The following is a 20361-nucleotide window of genomic DNA, read 5'->3' on the forward strand; positions in this document are numbered from 1 at the left end:
ATTGGATTTACATTATTTCTTATTGGAAATATTAATTCAGTTTTCGTCCATTTTGGATTTCGACCAACCTTCTTCAAAGGATCAATAAGGATGAAAACCGGGGTGCCACTGTATACTTTGGAGATGAAACTCAAGATAATTACCCAGCATGAAAGCAGCATCTGTAACTTGTATTCATTTATTTACTTTTCAATACTATTATTTAGTTACTACATACTGTAATTATTTGTGACAGTAGTGATTTATTTAGCATATACATGTTAAGTCAAACCTTGGTTTTCGTACGCTCTAGTTTGTATGCAAAACTATAGTTATTCTCTATAAAATGTATTTTTTATTAATATTTTTGGGTGTCTGGAAGATATTAATTGGATTTACATTATTTCTTATGGGAAATATTTCTGCAGTTTTCGTACGATTCAGGTTTTCGTCAGACTTTTTCAAACGGATTAATCAGGAAAACCGAGGTTCCACTGTATTCATATTCGACTTATAATGGGTTTGTCAGAACAGAACCTCATCGTAAGTGAAGAAGCACCTCGGCATCTACTGTATGTATATAACCTTACTCCCTTGAAAATGAATGGATTTTGAGGTTATTCACATTTCATGAAATACAGTATTATTAATAAAACACGGAATGAGTGGGGTTTGAACTCATGATTTGTTTGCAATCCTGCTGTTGTGATTTACTGAGTCAAGTTACGGTATTATATGCATGCAGCAACTAACAAAATGACACCACAATCCCACACATTCCAGAAGAGTGCCAGAGAGCCACCTTGAAGGCAAATACAGAAGTTGGTAATGGAACACCAGTTACAGGAAAGCCCCGCATATACAGCACGTCTTTGGTGTTCAACGTTTTCGTTCATTTTCAATCAATTCATTGTTCCACTCAGAGGTGAAAAACCATTGGCGGGTGAAACATAATGAACAATGGCTCAATTAAAAGCCAATGAACGTAGAACACCGAAAAGAGGTGCTGTATATGAGAGGCCCTTCTGCACCACTTTATAATATCCACTACGAGGGGGGGGGCTATTGAGATTTACTACTTATGATGGGTTTAAAGAAAAATTGACAAAAAAAAATTACAAGAAATTGAAATTTCTCACCTTCTATTTTTGGTACGGATGCCAATGCAAAAGAAATTGTGCAGATGAGTATTTATTATTAATAATTATGTGAGAGATATGTCTTCAGTAAATTACAAGACAGGGCTGGGTAGTACTACTTTAATATAAATTCTATACCAGTGACCCAAACCAAATAAAAAGGAAAGTGAAGACACAAATGAATCCTTGAAGAGAAAAATAACAAACATTAAACAAGGATGCATAATGTTGATAAATTAGACACATGTGCAACTCTTGGGTATCTTTATTGAGGAAACGTTTCGCCACACAGTGGCTTCATCAGTCCATACAAAGGAGAATCTTGAAGAAAGGAGGAGAATAAGGTAATCAGACCCACAACCTTGAGTCGATGTGGTTGAGGGACTGATTATCTTATTCTCCTCCTTTCTGCAAGATTCTCCTTTGTATGGACTGATGAAGCCACTGTGTGGTGAAACGTTTCCTCAATAAAGATACCCAAGAGTTGCACATGTGTCTAATTTATCAACATGTCGGTTCTCTGAACCATTCATCTACAAGGATGCATAATGAATAAACAGAATGGTGGATGGGAAGCAAACCGCGGCCTGCAGACTGACAGTCCGACATTACTGATCGAGCTACCCAGGGGCTCTAATAGGAAAGATTTCAGTGCAAATAATAGAGTATTTGTTCCAAAATCTTTCCTAATAGAAACCCTGGGTAGCTCAATCAGTTCTCTGTTTATTCACTGACAGTTGTTCTTTACAACTTAATTTGAGTCCAAGATATGTAATATTTATTCTGATTATGAACAGCAGTTGTCACCCTTCCTCTCAGGGTTGTCCTTCCTCACAAGACAACTACAGATGCTTATTAAAAGAGAAAAAAAAGAAGGAAAAGAGGAAGAAAACAAGAAAAGATGAAGGAGGAGGACAAAGAAGAGATAAGAGAAGGGAGGAGTGGGGAAAAGAAGAGAGTTGGAGGAGATATGTTGCAGTTTAGAAGTGTGGTATTTGCATGCCTTTGGCAAGACAGTGATGATGAAAGTGTTTCTCCTTTTTCAGGTCACCCTGAAGAAGAAGAAGAAGAAGAAGAAGAAGAAGAAGAAGAAGAAGAAGAAGAAGAAGAAGAAGAAGAAGAAGAAGAAGAAGAAGAAGAAGAAGAAGAAGAAGAAGAAGAAGAAGAAGAAGAAGAAGAAGAAGAAGAAGAAGAAGAAGAAGAAGAAGAAGAAGAAGAAGAAGAAGAGAGAAGAAGAAGAAGAAGAAGAAGAAGAAGAAGAAGAAGAAGAAGAAGAAGAAGAAGAAGAAAGAAGAAGAAGAAGAAGAAGAAGAAGAAGAAGAAGAAGAAGAAGAAGAAGAAGAAGAATGAGAAGAAGAAGAAGAATGAAGAAGAAGAAGAAGAAGAAGAAGAAGAAGAAGAAGAAGAAGAAGAAGAAGAAGAAGAAGAAGAAGAAGAAGAAGAAGAAGAAGAAGAAGAAGGAGAAGAGGAAGAAGAAAGAAGAAGGTTGACAACAAAGAAGAACAACAAGTGCAGAGTACTACACGGTAACGGCAGATATCAGTCCACCTCGACACTATATATTGAGAAGTACTAACTATATGCTGGCAACCCCTACTTGTGTCTATAATGCTGAGGCAAGGATAGCACAGTAGATGGTTCTCTTCTTACCCTCCACTTCCTATGGTCACACTGCTAACTTGAAAAAGTGACAAAATACAACCATAACACATTAAAAATGTGCATTGGCATTTAAGAGAAAACGTTGAGATGTGACCTTAACCATTAATACTTTTTACTTATGCTATGACTAATACTATGTCATGAATGATCTATGGTCAACCTTTCACACTGATGTCTGGGTTAAAGTCATCACAGATAGTATAGCAATATATTAAGTCTGCCACTATACAGCCAGATCTCAATTAGTGTGAGTTTGAATAGTACAAATTTCAATTTAGTGTGAAATTAACCCTTTGAGGGTTTCGGCCGTACTAGTACGGCTTATGACCTAGGGTTTTTGATGTACTAGTACGCCTAAATTCTAGCGCCCTCAAATCTAGTGGGAGAAAGCTGGTAGGCCTACAAATGAAAGAATGGGTTTATGTGGTCAGTGTTTGCAGTATAAAAACAATCCTGCAGCACACAGTGCATAATGAGAAAAAAAAAAAGTTGACTGTTTTTTTGGAATAAAACAGTGACTTTGCACTGTATTTTCGTATGGTATTTATTGTTGTATTCTAGTTTTCTTGGTCTCATTTTATAGAATGGAAGACATATTACAGAAATTGAGGTGATTTTGACTGGTTTTACAATGAAAAGTACCTTGAAATTGAGCTCAAAATAGCAAAAATGATCGATTTTTATCAAAGTTCAAAAGTAAACAAATCATGCCAAGCGTCCAATACACATTAACTGGTGAGTCTAATATTCTTTCACAAGTGCGCCAATATTATTTATACCATTTTTTACACTAATGCAGTAGTCTGCATAACAGTAAATCTTCTATTTTTTGTGAGAATAAAAATTCCAAGTGGAAAGCAAAAGAATGTAAGAGGGGCCTGGGGATGTGACTAATGAACAGAGGAAATGTCAGTTTAGTGAAAGGAATGTCTTTCTTGTTTATTCTGGACCCTATTCGGAAATTGGCATCTTTTGAAATTTGTGTGAAATTGGCAAAATTGCTAAATTCTGACCACTGTATTGGATAGTTGAAATCAGTAAATGGGTGGTTTCTTGTACTCATTCAATAGAAAGAATGGAGTTCTAGCGAAATATTCATGTTTTTTGTCGACTAGTACTGTGGAAGTGGCCGAAAATAGGGCTCAAATTGGGCAAAATCGCCGATGCGCAAACATCGCCGAGACCGCTAACTTCGCGAGAGCATAATTCCGTAAGTTTTCCATCAAATTTCAAACTTTTGGTGTCATTATGATCGGGAAAAAATTCTCTATCTTTTCATAAGAGAATTTTTTTTTTTAATTTGGCCGACCCTGAGAACGAGTCTCAGAGAGGGCCTGTCAACCTTCAAAGGGTTAATTAATGTGTGTTATTTTTCCCTAAACTCTTAAAAACATGCACAAAAATTACATATAATTAGACTAGTGTGAATTCAAATAGTGTGACCACTCCACGGGATTCATTATTTGCATTAACTGAGACCGAGGTGTATTGTATCTAGTCAAATCTTATCTTGGAGAGGTACTTATAATACAGGAGATTCTTCAAGGGCTAATTTGTGGAGAAGAATCCTTCCTCCGGAAGCCACATGTGTCCTAAGAGGTGACTAAAATACCGGCAGCAAGGATCTAGTAACCCCTTCTCCTGTATAAATTACTCCAGTAACCCCTTTTCCTGTATAAATTACTAAATGTAAGAAGGACGAAATAATTTAATTTCTTCTTTTTCGGGTCGCCCTGCCTTGGTGGGAGATGGCCAGTGTGTCTATCCAAGTTCCTGCAAGTATTTAGCCACAGATGTGGCATGGTCCCCTAATTAAGTGGGATCTGTGAACTTTGCAAATTTTAGATGCTATCCTTATCTCTAGATCATTTATGCAAGTTATGAATAAGACTGGGCTGAGGCTTAATAATCAAGGTACACCACCTCTTACATTCAATCGTGGACGCTTCTGTTTAAATTAACTCGCTAAAGCAGTTTTGCATCATCCCACCTCTCGGAGGTGGGATGAGCAGTGCCTGCACTCTGAAGAGGAGGTGGCAATGTTGCAATATGAGGGTAATTGGATTGTGATGTCAACACACTTCTGGAAATAGAGCATTTGAATGAATGTTTGTGAGTGAGTTTTCTTCTTTGGGTCACCCTGCCTTCGTGGGAGATGGCCACTGGGATAACTGTTTGTAAGGTACAGGAGGGCCCTGTTTGTATGGCTCTTAGATTCACGGCCTTGTGTGATAAGCGTAAACTGCTGGTTGCATGAAAAAAAAGCATTTTTCATTATCGAATGCATCTAAAACGCCTGATAACATCATATATTGAGTGCTCAATACAGTCAGGCATAAAAAATACAGAGAGAAAAGTAAAATAAATACACAGTACATACAATACTAACCTTAAACTGCGGCACAAGTTGCTCTTCCCTTGCACAACTATTTTGTGAACACAGCGGAAAAGTGGTAAAAGCACTGAACATAAGAACTATGGCTCAATTGAAAGCAAATGAAAATGTGGAACATTGAAAAGAGGGTGTTGTATATGCGGGATCCTCCTGTATAACTTAAATGTCACAAACGTGTGTTGGTTTTTTGGAATAAAATCCAGTATGGTGTGTAAACAAGATTAATGCATGACTTCTTTCAGTGCTCATGCTGATGTAACTTTCTTAGGTAAATTATCGTGAACTGTTCTTTACCTGCATGTTTGCTTCCATATTACTATTCGTAAAATAAAATAAAATACTGAATCTGACACCTTAAGCGTCTTAACTAACGTTCAGATTGTATTATTTTTTTTTTTAACTCACTGGCCATCTCCCACCAAGACAGGGTGACCTCAAGGAGAAAACATTCACCATCACTCATTCAACTGCCATCCCTCCAGGAAAAGTTGGAAAAATTCAGATTTAGGAAGGATAAAGGAAAACACTAGTTTGGTAATAGAGTTGTGGATGAGTGGAACAAACTCCCGAGTACAGTTATAGAGGCTAAAACGTTGTGTAGTTTTAAAAATAGGTTAGATAAATGCATGAGTGGGTGTGGGTGGGTTTGAGTTGGACCTGATTAGCTTGTGCTACTAGGTCAGTTGCCGTGTTCCTTCCTTAAGTGAATGTGACCTGACCTGACTAGGTTGGGGCATTGGCTTAAGCCGTTAGGAGACTTGGACCTGCCCCGCATGGGCCAGTAGGCCTGTTGCAGTGCTCCTTCTTTCTTATGTTCTTATGTATAAGTAACCACAATAACCTGTTCTTCATGGGGAAGTGGAAGAAAATCCTTCCTTCATAAGACGTGCATGTCTTAAGAGGCGACAAAAATGCAGGGAGTGTAACCCCTTCTGTATAAATTACAGTACTACATGTAGTAACAAAACATCCGATTTGTTTTTAGGTCACTGTCTTGGTAGAATATGGCTGGTATGTAAAAAAATAAGAAACTTTTTCAAATGAGTGTAGTTTGACTTACCCTAAGCATATCTTGGTGGCAGGTCGGGTGGTAGTTGACACCATCAACTTGGACAGCGTTGTGATACCGCCATTCCTCTGTTTCCTGATGGAAGAACTGAGAGAAGGTGTCGTGACAGGTGGGACACACTCCCAGGGTTGCCTCGGAGGAAACAGCTACACTGGGTTCCTCAGCCTCTTCTGCTTGAATGGTCTCATCCAGGTTCTCAGACTCAAACATACTAGGCACTGTAAAAGGTACAGGTACACACATTAGTCTCATTACTGATGTACATCTTTCAGCTTTTAGGTAATAAGACACTGGAAAATGCATGTTAAGAGCTACATGCATCTCATTGTGCAATATATATAAAGGTCCTTTGTCAGTTTTATTTTCAAAAGAAATGGTAAACAAAGATTTGAAAATGTTAACTCATGAATAACACCTCTCTCCCACTTTTAGGAATTTTATATCATTAGATAAATTATAATAATGTTGGTAGAATTACTGACAATATGTTAGGTAAAAGGACGTGCAACTAATGTGACATTTTATCGTGGCAATGTTTTGCTCTCCCGGAGCTTTGTCAAGCTGTTACAGCTTGACGAACCTCCTGGTGAGTGAAACGTTGCCACATTAGAATGTCACATCAGTTGCACATGCGTCCTTTTACCTAACATTATATAAATTGCAGTGTGGGAACAGAGTAATTAAAATACTGCCAGCAGGTACTGTCTTTCCTTACATTACCATTTTAGACTAAGATATGACTTCCAGCAAGACCAGGGTTTCTCACACATGAGCATTGCAGTTTTTCTGTGAGATGTCACTTATAAGAGTTACCTAATGCCCAGGTATTTATTTTTACTTTTATGAGGGCAGAGAAATCAGAGATATTAGGAAATTTGTTGATAAGATTAGCTAAATTTTGGCATCAAATCCAGGACCTTCTAGTCAGGTACTGAACAATCTGACTTATCAAGTTGTAGGTTGACTCTTAAAGGATGAGGGGAGAGGACTGGAAATACTTAAAGGTCTATTTATAATTACCTATTTGAGTTAGCAGGAGGATGTGAACTCAAGGTCTTGGTTTAAATGAATTAAAAAAAAAAAAAAAAACATTCTTGAGAATGTACCATAAAATTTGAGAGTAAACTTATGAAAACACAATTCAGATAGAAAAATGCTCTATTTTCCTTCAGGAAAGTGTTAAAAAGAGATACACATAACTTTTTTAACAGCTATTACACAACAAACAATACTATATGACATACTTCTGAGCCATTCATATGCTGAGGTCAGTGGTCACGTGTGGTCATACCTGCCTAAGCTCTTGAGAGTTAGCGTGGGCTGTTACCAAGCACCATGGCTTGTTGTAGTGTTTTAGAATCTCAGGTTCAAGTGTTGAAGAAGGAGATTCTACTTCTTCAGGAGGAAAATAGGAGGCTGAAGCTTCGCATAGATGAGTTTGGGAGAGTGTGAGAAGGATTTAGCTGGTAAGGAGGAAATGGTCACCAACAATGATAGTGGCAGCCACTTTAAGTGGCAAGTGGTTCAAAGTTCAGGAAGAAGGAAGATGAGGAGAGTTAACAGAGAAGATGTGAAGGTAGGAAATCGATTCTCTGTTCTCCAAGACGAGTGTACTTCAGTGGTTAGTGAGGTTGAAGGTACCACTGATTCCCCTGCTAATCAAGGTAAGAATATTTTAATAGTTGGCAATTCTCAGGTAAGATATATGGACCGCGCATTTTGTAACAGAGACAGAAAGGTCAGACAGAGCTGGTGTTGGCGACAGTCAGCAGGTTGGATAATATTATGGCAGGTAATGGGAACAAGCCCATTATCTGTCTTAGTGCTGGGGGTAATGACATTGGGAAGGGCAGGAGAGAGGAGCTGCTGGATAAGTACAGGTCAGCCATAGAAGTAGTTAGGTCTAAGGGAGGGATCCCAGTCATATGTAGCATCTTGCCTAGAAAGGGAGTGGGCAATGAATGGATGTCTAGAGCAACTGGTATAAATTGTGGCTAGACAGGTACTGCAAGGAACTTGCAATAACTGGGACCTATTCTTTGGCAAACGTGATATGTATGCAAGGGATGGGGTTCATCTCTCTGGGGATGGAGTGATTGCATTAGCCAATTCGATTGAGAGGGTAACTGATGACTTGTCTAGGAATTTAAACTGATAGATAATAGAGGTATGGGTGTTTGTGGGAAACAATCAGACTGCAGCATTAGGGTTAAAAACAGCAGTTATTACCGGGATACCTCAGGGATATGTTTAAAAGACAATATTCAAAATAAAGTTGCTAGTAATGGCAAATCAACTGATCAACAAACAAAGAGAGATAGTAGAGGGCAACAAGTGACTAGCTCCCTTAAGGTTTACTATACAAATAGTAGGAGTCTAAGAAATAAGATAGACGAGCTAAGATTACTTGCAAGTGTAGGTAATATAGATATTATTGGTATAATAGAGGCCTGGTTCAACCTGAAAGATACAGAAATGCCTTATGAATGCAACATACAGGGTTATAAACTATTCCACGCTGATAGGGTCAACAGGAAGGGTGGTGGAGTGGCGATGTATGTCAGAGAAAATTTAAATTGTTGTCTTAGACATGATATAAGATTAGAAAATTCGAACACAGAATCTGTTTGGCTACAGTTTCTTGGGGGATGTGACAAATTAATTTTGGGTGTGATTTATAGGCCCCCAAACCTTGATAGGGAGTGCAGTAAGCTGTTATGGGACGAAATTCATAAGGCATCTAGATATGAAAATGTTGTTACAATGGGAGATTTTAACTTTAGACAAATTGATTGGAACAATATGACAGGAAATCTTGAGTCTAGTGACTTTCTTGATACGGTTCAGGATTGCTTTTTAGAACAGGTTGTGACAGAATCAACTAGAGGAAACAATCTGCTTGACTTGGTTCTTGCCAACAAAGATTCACTAATTAATAATCTTGAGGTCAATGATGAGCTTGGGGAAAGTAATCACAAATTGCTTAGTTTCAATATATCATGGAATTACCCAGATAACTGCAACCAAATCTCTGTCCCAGATTTTCTCTTGGCCGACTTCATGGGACTGAAAAATTACCTGCGTGGGCTAAATTGAGATGTCCTGACTATGGGTCAGGTAGGTGATCTTGGTTGTCAATGTGACGTTTTTCAGAGCATAGTTCTAGCTGCCCAGACAACTTTTGTTCCAAGTAGAGAAATTAGATCTAACAAAAATGATCCCAAATGGATGAACAATAGATTAAAACATCTCTTTGGTCAAAAGAGAGGCATATATAGGCATATCAAAAGAGGGGTTGGGCAGTTAAGAAATCAATATATTCAATTAGAGAGAAATAAAGAAAGGAATAAGAAAAGCAAAAAGGGATTATGAGGCTAAGGTCTCAAGGGATTCAAAGACTAACCCAAAAGGGTTCTTTCAGGTATACAGAAGTAAGAATAGGGACAAGATAGGCCCACTTAAGAGTAACTCTGGTCAGATCACTGACAGTGATAAGGATATGTGTGAAATTCTCAATACCTACTTCCTCTCAGTTTTCACCCAGGAAAATACTAGTGATATTCCTGAAATAATAGATTATGTAGAACAGGATGATGATAAACTATGTACAATTGCAGTAACTAGTGATATGATCCTCAGTCAAATAGAGAAACTAAAACTTAACAAATCCCAGGTCCTGATGAACTGTTTGCAAGGGTGTTAAAGGAATGTAAAGAGGGACTTAGCATACCTTTGGCTAATCTTTTTAACATATCACTACAAACTGGCATAGTGCCTGATGAGTGGAAAATGGCAAATGTAATACCTATTTACAAGGCAGGTGACAGGTTCTTGGCTTCGAACTATAGACCAATAAGCCTTACCTCCATAGTGGGAAAATTTATGGAATCAATAATTGCCAAAGCAATTCGTAGCCATCTTGATAGGCACAGATTGATTAATGATTCTCAACACGGTTTTACAAAGGGGCGTTCCTGTCTTATGAATTTACTAACTTTTTTCACTAAGATGTTTGAGGAGGTAGATCATGGTAATGAATATGAAATTGTGTATATGGACTTCAGTAAGGCTTTCGATAGAGTTCCACACCAGAGGCTATTGAGGAAACTTAAGGCACACGGAATAGGAGAAATTTTTTCCTGGGTAGAGGCATGGCTGACAAATAGGCAACAGAGAGTTTGCATAAATGGGGAGAAATCAGAATGGGGGCACGTCACAAGCGGTGTTCCTCAGGGGTCAGTGTTGGGCCCATTGTTGTTCACAATTTACATAAACAACATAGATGAGGGAATAAATAGCGACATAAGCAAATTTGCTGATGACACCAAAATAGGCCGTCCAATTCATTCTAATGAGGACACTAGAGCACTCCAGGATGATTTGAATAGACTAATGCAGTGGTCGGAGAAGTGGCAGATGCAGTTTAATATTGACAAATGCAAAGTTCTAAATGTTGGACAGGTAAATAACCATGCCACATATAAACTAAATAATGTAGATCTTAATACTACTGATTGCGAAAAGGATTTAGGAGTTCTGGTTAGTAGTAATCTAAAACCAAGACAACAGTGCATTAGTGTTCGTAATAAAGCTAACAGAATTCTTGGCTTCATATCTAGAAGTATAAATAATAGAAGTCCTCAGGTTGTTCTTCAACTCTATATATCCTTGGTTAGGCCTCATTTAGACTATGCTGCTCAGTTCTGGTCACCGTATTACAGAATGGATATAAATGCTCTGGAAAACGTACAGAGGAGGATGACAAAGATGATCCCATGTATCAGAAATCTTCCCTATGAGGATAGACTGAGGCCCTGAATCTGCACTCTCTCGAAAGGTGTAGAATTAGGGGGGATACGATCAAGGTGTATAAATAGAAAACAGGAATAAATAAAGAGGATGTAAATAGAGTGCTGAAAATTTCCAGCCAAGACAGGACTCGCAGCAATGGTTTCAAGTTGGAAAAATTCAGATTAAGGAAGGATATAGGAAAGCACTGGTTTGGTAATAGAGTTGTGGATGAGTGGAACAAACTCCCGAGTACAGTTATTGAGGCTAAAACGTGTAGTTTTAAAAATAGGTTAGATAAATTGAATATTAAAATGGTATAAAATACCAACAGGTTGTTAGGTAGGACACATATGCAACAGTTAGGTATCTTTATTTCGAAACGTTTCACCTACACAGTAGGCTTCTTCAGTCGAGTACAGAAAAGTTGATAGAAGCAGAAGAGACTTGAAGACGATGTAATCAGTCCATCAGTCTCTTCTGCTTCTATCAACTTTTCTGTACTCGACTGAAGAAGCCTACTGTGTAGGCGAAACGTTTCGAAATAAAGATACCTAACTGTTGCATATGTGTCCTACCTAACAACAGGTTAGATAAATACATGAGTAGGTGTGGGTGGGTGTGAGTTGGACCTGACTAGCTTGTGCTGCTGGGTCTGGTGCCGTGCTCCTTCCTTGAGTGGAGGTAACCAGACTGGGTGGGTTACTGGGCTAATCCGGGGAAGGGGGGAGGGGGGGAACACAAACCTGCTCCGCATGGGTCAGTAGGCCTGTTGCAGTGTTCCTTCTTTCTTATGTTTATAAAGTAAATGTGCTTCTTGACTTACAATGGTTCAACTTACATTTCAACTTTATGATGGTACAAAAGCAATTACTATTTCTGACGGGTTCGATGGAACATAACACCAACATGAGTCGAGGAGCACCTATACCTTTCCATATGTAAGATTTAATCAATATGAAAGATATACTTGCTGAATATTTCTATGAAGATAGGTTTTATAATCTTACATCATCAACTGTTAGCATTTTTTCTCATTGCCTCAACTCACCACAGAGAATGAGTTGAATCAATGTGTCAAGGAGCCCCTGTATAGTAATGACCTACCTCTTTCTTCAACATCTTCAATTTCTTCATACTGCAACCAGTCTTCTGTAGAGAAGTAGAACCTGCGCGTGTTGGCTTTCTTGGTCGACTCTTGCTGACGTCTGTTCTGTCTGAAGTGCCAATCCAAGTGGTGAGAATACTGAAGTGTTTGTTCAGGTGGATATCGTAACCCACACGATGAACACTGCATCCCACGGTACAGACATTCTATGAGCCACTTTCTTCGTCTGTAGGAATATAGTATGGCTATTAGAATTCAATGACTAATGTAAAAATGTGTACACTAAAAATATTTAGGAAATAAAATATTTATAAGGAGCTTTGTCAAGTAAGACATTGCCTCAAAACGTCACATTAGTTGCACATGTCCTTTTACCTAACATATTTTCTGTAATTCTACCATTATGACTAATAAAATGCTTGTTTTTTAATTACATAAAACATGGTTTCAGATGGTGAGGCACTGATGATTCCTACGCAACTCCTGAGTTTAGAGCTCCCTCCTTAATACCGTCTAGCTCACACCATCCCTTTATTCATTTTACATCATGTTTTATTCAGAATTCATATTCATTTTTATTAATCCCTCCCATAAATTTTCTCTATAAATATACATCCTATCTAAGATTGAACCACTGGGCTATTTTTAATTACTGTATTGCCTCAGTTACTTCCTTTACACTCATATCCAACAATTTACTAATAATATGCTTTCCTCCTCACCCTAAAAAAATATGTTTCATTATTTACATACATCTATAAATCTTCCCGACATTTTTTTTAGCACAACTACTTAAGTTACTCTGTCAGTGCTTTTACTCTCAAAAAACTCCTTTCTTTCTTTTATGTTTTTTTAATCCCATTAATGCTTAATCTACTACCATACTTCGCAGTTTTCTCTCTCTCTCTCTCATCATTTTCTTGCAGTTTATTTATGCGTACCTGCTTGCTTCTACTCTTCTCTATTTCCCTTAAATTTGGCATCGCATAAATTTTTAATTGATATTTGTTTAAAAAAGCACACTTATCACAAAATAACAATCAGCACTTACTTTCGGAGATTCTCCAGGTTGAACATGAATTCAAATGATATCAATTCATCTTTTTCCTTCTCTTTTTCTTCTTCTTCCTCTTCTTTTTTCTTTTCTGATTCTTCCTTTCTACCTTTAGTTTTATCTTGTGCCTTGGCATCAATGAGACCAGTACGAGTGAGGTTTTCCAAGAGTGCATTGAGGTCAAGAGGCACGTGAGGAGTTGGCTGTGATGGCTTGATCATAGTTGGTGGCAGCTGATTGGTAATATATGAGCCTGGGATGGTATTTGGGGGAGGATGATTCATGTTGGCAAGAGTAACAGGCAGAGTTCCTAAGCCTGGTTGTGGAGGAAGCTGACTTCCAATAGTAGTCACTGGCATTATTCCACTTGGCAGGGCCATGGCTGGTGGAGCCTGGGACAACATGGGACCAGGACAAAGTGATACAGGTGGTGGTGGGCCTGGAGGTGGACCCTGGTGTGGAGGGCCATGTGGTGGTGGGCCATGTGGAGGTGGTCCAGAGTGCAGAGGTCTCTGTGGAAGTCCCTGTGGAGGTAGTCCCTGTGATGCAGGTCCCTGAGGAGGTGGTACTTGGTGAGGAATAAAAACTCCCTCAGGCATGGAGGACATTCCCACTGAAGCATGTGTTGGACAACTGCTTGAGGTTTTGTCAGCAGGGTAACCCATGGGCGGTTGCCGAGACATGTCAAGTGCAGGTGAACCACGATTAACTTTCAATGCATTCTCCACAATTTTTTCTTGTGCTGGACTACCTGGAAGACTTGACAACTTCTGACCTTCAAGCTCCATTCCTCGAATGATTATTTGGCCTGGAATAATACCCTTAGGCAGTGACGTGAATCGCAAGAAACGTCTGTAGCCACGCACACTGATGCTAAGGGGTAGTCCTCCAAATTCAACTGGGAATTTGACATTATTTATGGCTACAGCTCTGAGTGCATCAACAAACTGAATAATGAATGGCTTACCATCAATGTTGAATCGCTGTGGCTTGGCATCCAAGAAGAGATTAACAACTTTCTTCGCATTGATCACAAGCTGAATTTTACCAGCCAAAAATTCTGTATTTCTAACAGGACTTATATTTACATTGGGGGGTTTGCTATCCAGGCTAACGATACGAGGCTGGCCAGCTAGATGAACAGTTATGGGCTTGCCACCAAAGAAACACTGATACCCTCTACCATCCAGCATTAACTCTTGAGTGGGTACACCAAGTTTAATACGGTGAGTTTCCCCTGCAATGGTGAATTCCTTATAATCTTCCCCTATTCTCATTGGTAACACAAACTTTCCTTCATCGAAGACAATGTTGCAGTGCCCCTCTCCAAACGTTAAAATACGAGGATCATCCCAATCCAGCAGAATTACAGCATTTTCTCCGTAGGTACGGATCTCCCTTGGAACACCATCGATTTCGATGGTCCTTGTTTCAGCATCACGAGCTACAGCCTTCAGGGTCTCTTCTGTCACAAATGGCAAGTCTGGTTCACCAGTCCACTCATCCTCCAACATGTCATCTTTAGAAACCCAACTATTGTCATCCAGCTGCTGCCCACCTCTTCCTCTTCTTCCTCTTCCTCTCATCCCTCCTCTTCCCCATGCATCATTTTCAGTTCCTGAGGATCCTCTTCCAGCTCTTCCCATACCTCGTGATATAGCAGGAACACTGGCTCCCAAGAAAGCACCTCGACTGCCTCTAGCACCCTGAGGAAAGGTCAAGTGAGCTTCGCGGCTGCCCCGTCCTCGTCCTGTACCAGGAATAGCAGTACATGGACCTAGACCAGGGCCACCAGGACCCAAGCTTCCTGTACCAGATGGTAGTCCACTGGCTGTGACGGGTGTTGGACCCTCACTACCTGACCAATCTCCGTCTCCTGTTGGGAGGAAGAATCGATGAGTAATAGATTATTTTTTTTATTATTAACACAATGGCCGATTCCCATCAAGGCAGGGTGGCCCGAAAAAGAAAAACTTTCACCATCATTCACTCCATCACTGTCTTGCCAGAAGGGTGCTTTACACTACAGTTTTTAAACTGCAACATTAACACCCCTCCTTCAGAGTGCAGGCACTGTACTTCCCATCTCCAGGACTCAAGTCCGGCCTGCCGGTTTCCCTGAATCCCTTCATAGAAACCGGCAGGTCTCAGTGGGAAACAGCCAGCATGTTAAAAAAAAAAAAATTACCATTTTAGTGAGACTGAGGAACGACACTCAGAAAGTCACTTACACCTTCAATAAATAGCTCAGCATTTTTCAGCCTAATTTTTGTCTTGTGTTGCGACGAGCAACCAGTTGTTTATGTCTACATTCTCACAGCACCCAAGAGGCGGGGGGGCCACTGCCCACTGTTAACCCTTAAATGGTCCAAACATATATATACGTTCTCTCGCGTAGCGCCCCAAACGTATATACAGTGGACCCCCGGTTAACGATATTTTTTCACTCCAGAAGTATGTTTAGGTGCCAGTACTGACCGAATTTGTTCCCATAAGGAATATTGTGAAGTAGATTAGTCCATTTCAGACCCCCAAACATACACGTACAAATGCACTTACATAAATACACTTACATAATTGGTCGCATTCGGAGGTGATCGTTATGCGGGGGTCCACTGTATACGTTTTCTTTGTCATTCATTCAACATTGCCACGATAAGCCTGAGTCGCCTAGACATGAGAGAATGGGTGTGCTCACTCACTGTGCACCATATTAAAAAAAGTGGGGATGCCTGGGTACCATATGCTCTTTTTTCCTATCAAAAAAAAAAAAAAAAAAAAAAAAATCCTCAAAAAATTTGGGGCGCTACGCGAGAGAACGTATATATACGTTTGGACTGTTTAAGGGTTAAAGAAACACTGTCCTAACTGATATGCAAATCACTATTTACCTTACTACAGAGCAAGCTATATAATCAACGTTTTTTTTTTTTTCTTAACATGCTGGCTGTCTCTCACCAAAGAAGGGTGACCTGAAAAAGAAACACTTTCGCCATCATTCACACTATCACTGTACTGCCAGAGGGGTAAAGATAAGATAGTTTAGAAGTCACTCTAAGCAGCAAATATCCCAAATCCCTCCTTTAGAGTGCAGGCACTATACTTTCCACCCCTAAAAATGTTAGGTAAAATGACACAAGTGCAACTAATGCAATATTTTATCGTGGCAACATTTCACTCTCCAGGAGCTTTGTCAAGCCGTTACAAACAATAAAATGTCACATTAGTTGCATTTGTATCCTATTACTTAACATACTGTCAGTAATTCTACTAACATTAATGCAAAAATGTTGACTGCAGAGAATTCATCTCACAAACTAAGACACTAACATTCGTACCTTGAAACTGCAGTGGAATATTTCTGTGTAGAAGTCTTTCACGTTCCCGTGCCTCCCTGATCTGCTCTTGTTCAGTCAATAGCCTCAGTTTATTAGCCATATCTTGATACTGAGCCTCGCTGATCTCACCACGATCCCTCTGCTCCAGTGCTTGCTTTAGAATCATCTGTCAACAAAAATATAATTTTTTTTTTTATTATTAACACACTGGCCGATTCCCACCAAGGCAGGGTAGCCCGAAAAAAAAAAAACTTTCACCATCATTCACTCCATCACTGTCTTGCCAGAAGGGTGCTTTACACTACACTATAATTAACTATCAGAATTAGAATATGAGAGTTCATACGGGTGAAAAACCTTACAAGTGTAGCATTTGTTCTAAAACATTTTCTCATAGTGCAAATATATATAAACATATGAGGGAGTGCAATAGGAAAGCAAATGATAGTAGGGGTGAGGTGCTGACAAGAAAAAATTTTCAAGATAAAAAGGTTAAGAAAGCCTAGGGAACAAATGGATATGACAATTTAAAAACAGAATAGGGGAGTTAGTAGATGGCGAATTGGAGGTACAGTGGACCCTTGACTAAAGGTTGCATCGGCTAATGCTAAAATCAGCTAACAGCTCTCTTTGGTGTCAAAATATTGCCTCGGCCAATGCCAAAAAACTCGGCTAAGCTTAGGCTTTCATCCTGAACGTGTCCACACGGCCTGAGCGAGCCTGGCCACTCCAAAACTCCATGTATAGCCAGTGTGCCATTGTGGTCGATTTCATGCGTATATGCAATGTATTTTGTATTATTCCATTGTTTTTAGTGCTTGTAACTGCTAAATAAGCCACCATGGGTCCCAAAAAAGCTACTAGTACCAACCCTTTCGTAAAGAATCTGAGAAACACGACAGAATTCAAGAAAAAGTTTGTAGAAAAATACGAAAGTGGTGGTGGTAGAGGGCAGTAGTGGTTGTGATGGTGGTAGTGGTTATGATGGTGGTAGAGGGTGGTAGTGGTTGTGATGGTGGTAGAGAGTGGTAGTAATGGTGGTCCAGTGACACACAACTGGTCATAGTGGCATTAAAAAACCAAGAAGGGAGGTAACCCCAGAAAAGGACTTGTTACCTAAAGTCTTTATGAAAGGCGGATTCCCCTTCCAAATTGTAAACTCCTCCATCCTCTGCCCTCTTCCCATCTCATCACTCATCAATAAGTCCTCAATAAAGGTAAGTGTCATTTTAGTATTGTTTATTGTGCATGTATCATTGTTTTCTGTGTAGGGAAATGTTTATTTCTTCATGTAAAAAAATTATTTTGCTTAATACATTTGGGTGTCTGGAACGGATTAATTGGATTTCCATTAATTATGGGGAAAATTAATTCGGCTAAAGGCTAGCTCTCTGGAACAGATTAAAGGCGTTAGCCGAGGGTCCACATTGGTAAGATGGTGGGAATATTTTGAGGAACTGTAAAAAATGTTAATAGAGAGAGGGAGGCAGTAATTCCATCCAATGGCCAGGGAGGTTTAACATCTTTTACGAGTGAAGAAGAGCCGGATGTGAGTGTGGGGGAGGTGCATAAGGCATTGGGAAGAATGAAAGGGGGTAAAGCAACTGGAGCTGACACGATCATAACAGAAATATTAAAAACAGGTGGAGACGTAGTTCTGGAATGGTTGGTACTTTTGTTCAATGTGTGTATCAGAGAGAAGGTACTTAGGGATTGGCATAGAGCATGCATAGTTCCTTCATATAAATGGAAGGGGGGACAAAAAGAGTTTAAAAATTATAGGGGACTTAGTTTACTGACCAAATATTTACACTGATGAATATAAGTGAACAATATTTAGATAAAGGTAGGGAAGTTTTTGTTCCATTTATAGATTTAGAAAAGGCATATGATAATAGGGTGGATAGGGGAGTAGTGTGGCAAATGTTGCAAGTGTATGGAATAGGCAGTAAGTTACTAAATGTTACTTGACTCATGAAATCGTAATGACACGATTGCAAACAAACCATACCACGGGCAGGATTTGAACCCGTGGTCAGAGTCTCAAAACTCCAGACCGTCGCGTTAGCCACTGGACCAGCTAGCCACAATAAGATTCGTCCAACTAGCGACTTTGCACTGCATTTTCGTATGGTATTTATTGTTGTATTCTAGTTTTCCTGGTCTCATTTTATAGAATGGAAGATATACTACAGAAATTGAGATGATTTTGACTGGTTTTACAATGCAAAGTACCTTGAAATTGAGCTCAAAGTAGCAGAAATGTTCGATTTTTATCAAAGTTCAAAAGTAAACAAATCGTGCCAAGCGTCCAATACACATCAACTGGTGAGTCTAATATTCTTTCACAAGTGCACTGATATTATTTATACCATTTTTTACACTAATGCAGTAGTCTGCATAACAGTAAATCTTCTATTTTTTGTGAGAATAAAAATTCAAAGTGGAAAGCAAAAGAATGTAAGAGGGGCCTGGGGACGTGACTGATGAACAGAGGAAATGTTATTTTAGTGCCAGGAATGTGTCTTTCTTGTTTATTCTGGACCCTATTCGGAAATTGGCATCTTTTGAAATTTGTGTGAAATTGGCAAAATTGCTAAATTCCGACCACTGTATTGGATAGTTGAAATCAGTAAATGGGTGGTTTCTTGTACTCATTCGATAGAAAAAATGAAGTTCTAGCGAAATAGTTATGATTTTTGTCGACAAGTACACTGAAATTGGCCGAAAATAGGGTTCAAAGTGGGCAAAATTGCCGATGCGTAAACATCGTCGAGACCGCTAACTTCGCGAGAGCATAATTCCCTAAGTTTTCCATCAAATTTCATACTTTTGGTGTCAATATGATCGGGAAAAGATTATCTATCTTTTCATAAGATTTTTTTTTTTTTTTTTTTTTGAAATTTGGCCGACCCTGAGAACAAGTCTCAGAGGGCCTGCCGACCCTGTAAGGGTTAAAGGAGAGGTTTGGGATACTGGCAGTTTGGAGTGAAATCTAAATTTTTGTATCTAAGCACCTCTGTGAAGACAGTGTTTATGTGTGAATGATGGTGAGTGTTGAATGATGGTGAAAGTGTTGAATGATAGTGAAAATGTTTCTCTTTTAGGATCACCGTGCCTCGGTGGGACAACGACAGCTGGTGTGTTATAAAAAAAAATTACACGAGTGAGAGGGATTGGATTTAAGTGAGACGTGCATTTTTGTTAATAGGGTTAACAAAGCTTATTGTTTGGGTAGCAATGAAAATGGGTTGGACAAATATTTTTATTAGTGGGTTTGGGTTTGAGAAGGACATGCCAAGTATGGGAGAGTAGGCCTGACGTTCAATAAAATAAGAACTCACCTTGAAATTTTCTTGGGCAGCCTTGCTTCTTCCTTGAGGACCAAGACTATCTTCTTCCTCTTGAGACCACGGTCTCCTCCCATCTGCAAGTGAAAAAAACACCTTAATTATTCTTATCATTTTACATATTGCCACTATTATATTTTTGTTTTACACACTGGCCGTCTCCCACCAAGGCACGGGGAGCCAAAAAAGCAGAAATGCTCTTAAAAGTTTTTCTTCTTTTACATTTAGTAATGTATACAGGACAAGGGGTTACCAGCACCTTGCTCCTGGCATTTTAGTCGCCTCTTATGACATGCATGACTTACAGAGGAAGGATTCTTCTCCACTTTCCCATTGAGTGCCAATAAACTATATGCAGTAAATACTGTCAGTGGTTTTTGAATAGACAAGGGTTATATGTAATTTTATGCATCTAATAAAACAAAAATACTCATTTTAACTCTTCATTTTCTATTTTCCTAATATTCCACAAAGCATAT

General features: G+C 39.2%; 1 protein-coding gene across 8 annotated transcripts in view; it reads right to left on the reverse strand.

Annotated features, from left to right (window-relative positions):
• Window positions 1-20361, reverse strand: part of LOC128697225 (pre-mRNA cleavage complex 2 protein Pcf11) — a 171365-nt gene that overhangs the window by 20907 nt on the left and 130097 nt on the right. For all 8 annotated transcript variants that reach the window (XM_053788816.2, XM_053788815.2, XM_053788812.2 and 5 more), the window contains 5 exons: window positions 19877-19959; window positions 16533-16698; window positions 13192-15070; window positions 12140-12366; window positions 6236-6462 (listed from right to left, as the gene is read on the reverse strand). In XM_053788816.2, coding sequence (XP_053644791.2) covers window positions 6236-6462; window positions 12140-12366; window positions 13192-15070; window positions 16533-16698; window positions 19877-19959 — 2582 coding nt within the window. The remainder of the gene's footprint in view (window positions 1-6235; window positions 6463-12139; window positions 12367-13191; window positions 15071-16532; window positions 16699-19876; window positions 19960-20361) is intronic.

Source organism: Cherax quadricarinatus, chromosome 89 (assembly GCF_038502225.1).
Source record: "Cherax quadricarinatus isolate ZL_2023a chromosome 89, ASM3850222v1, whole genome shotgun sequence".
NCBI lineage: Eukaryota > Metazoa > Arthropoda > Malacostraca > Decapoda > Parastacidae > Cherax > Cherax quadricarinatus.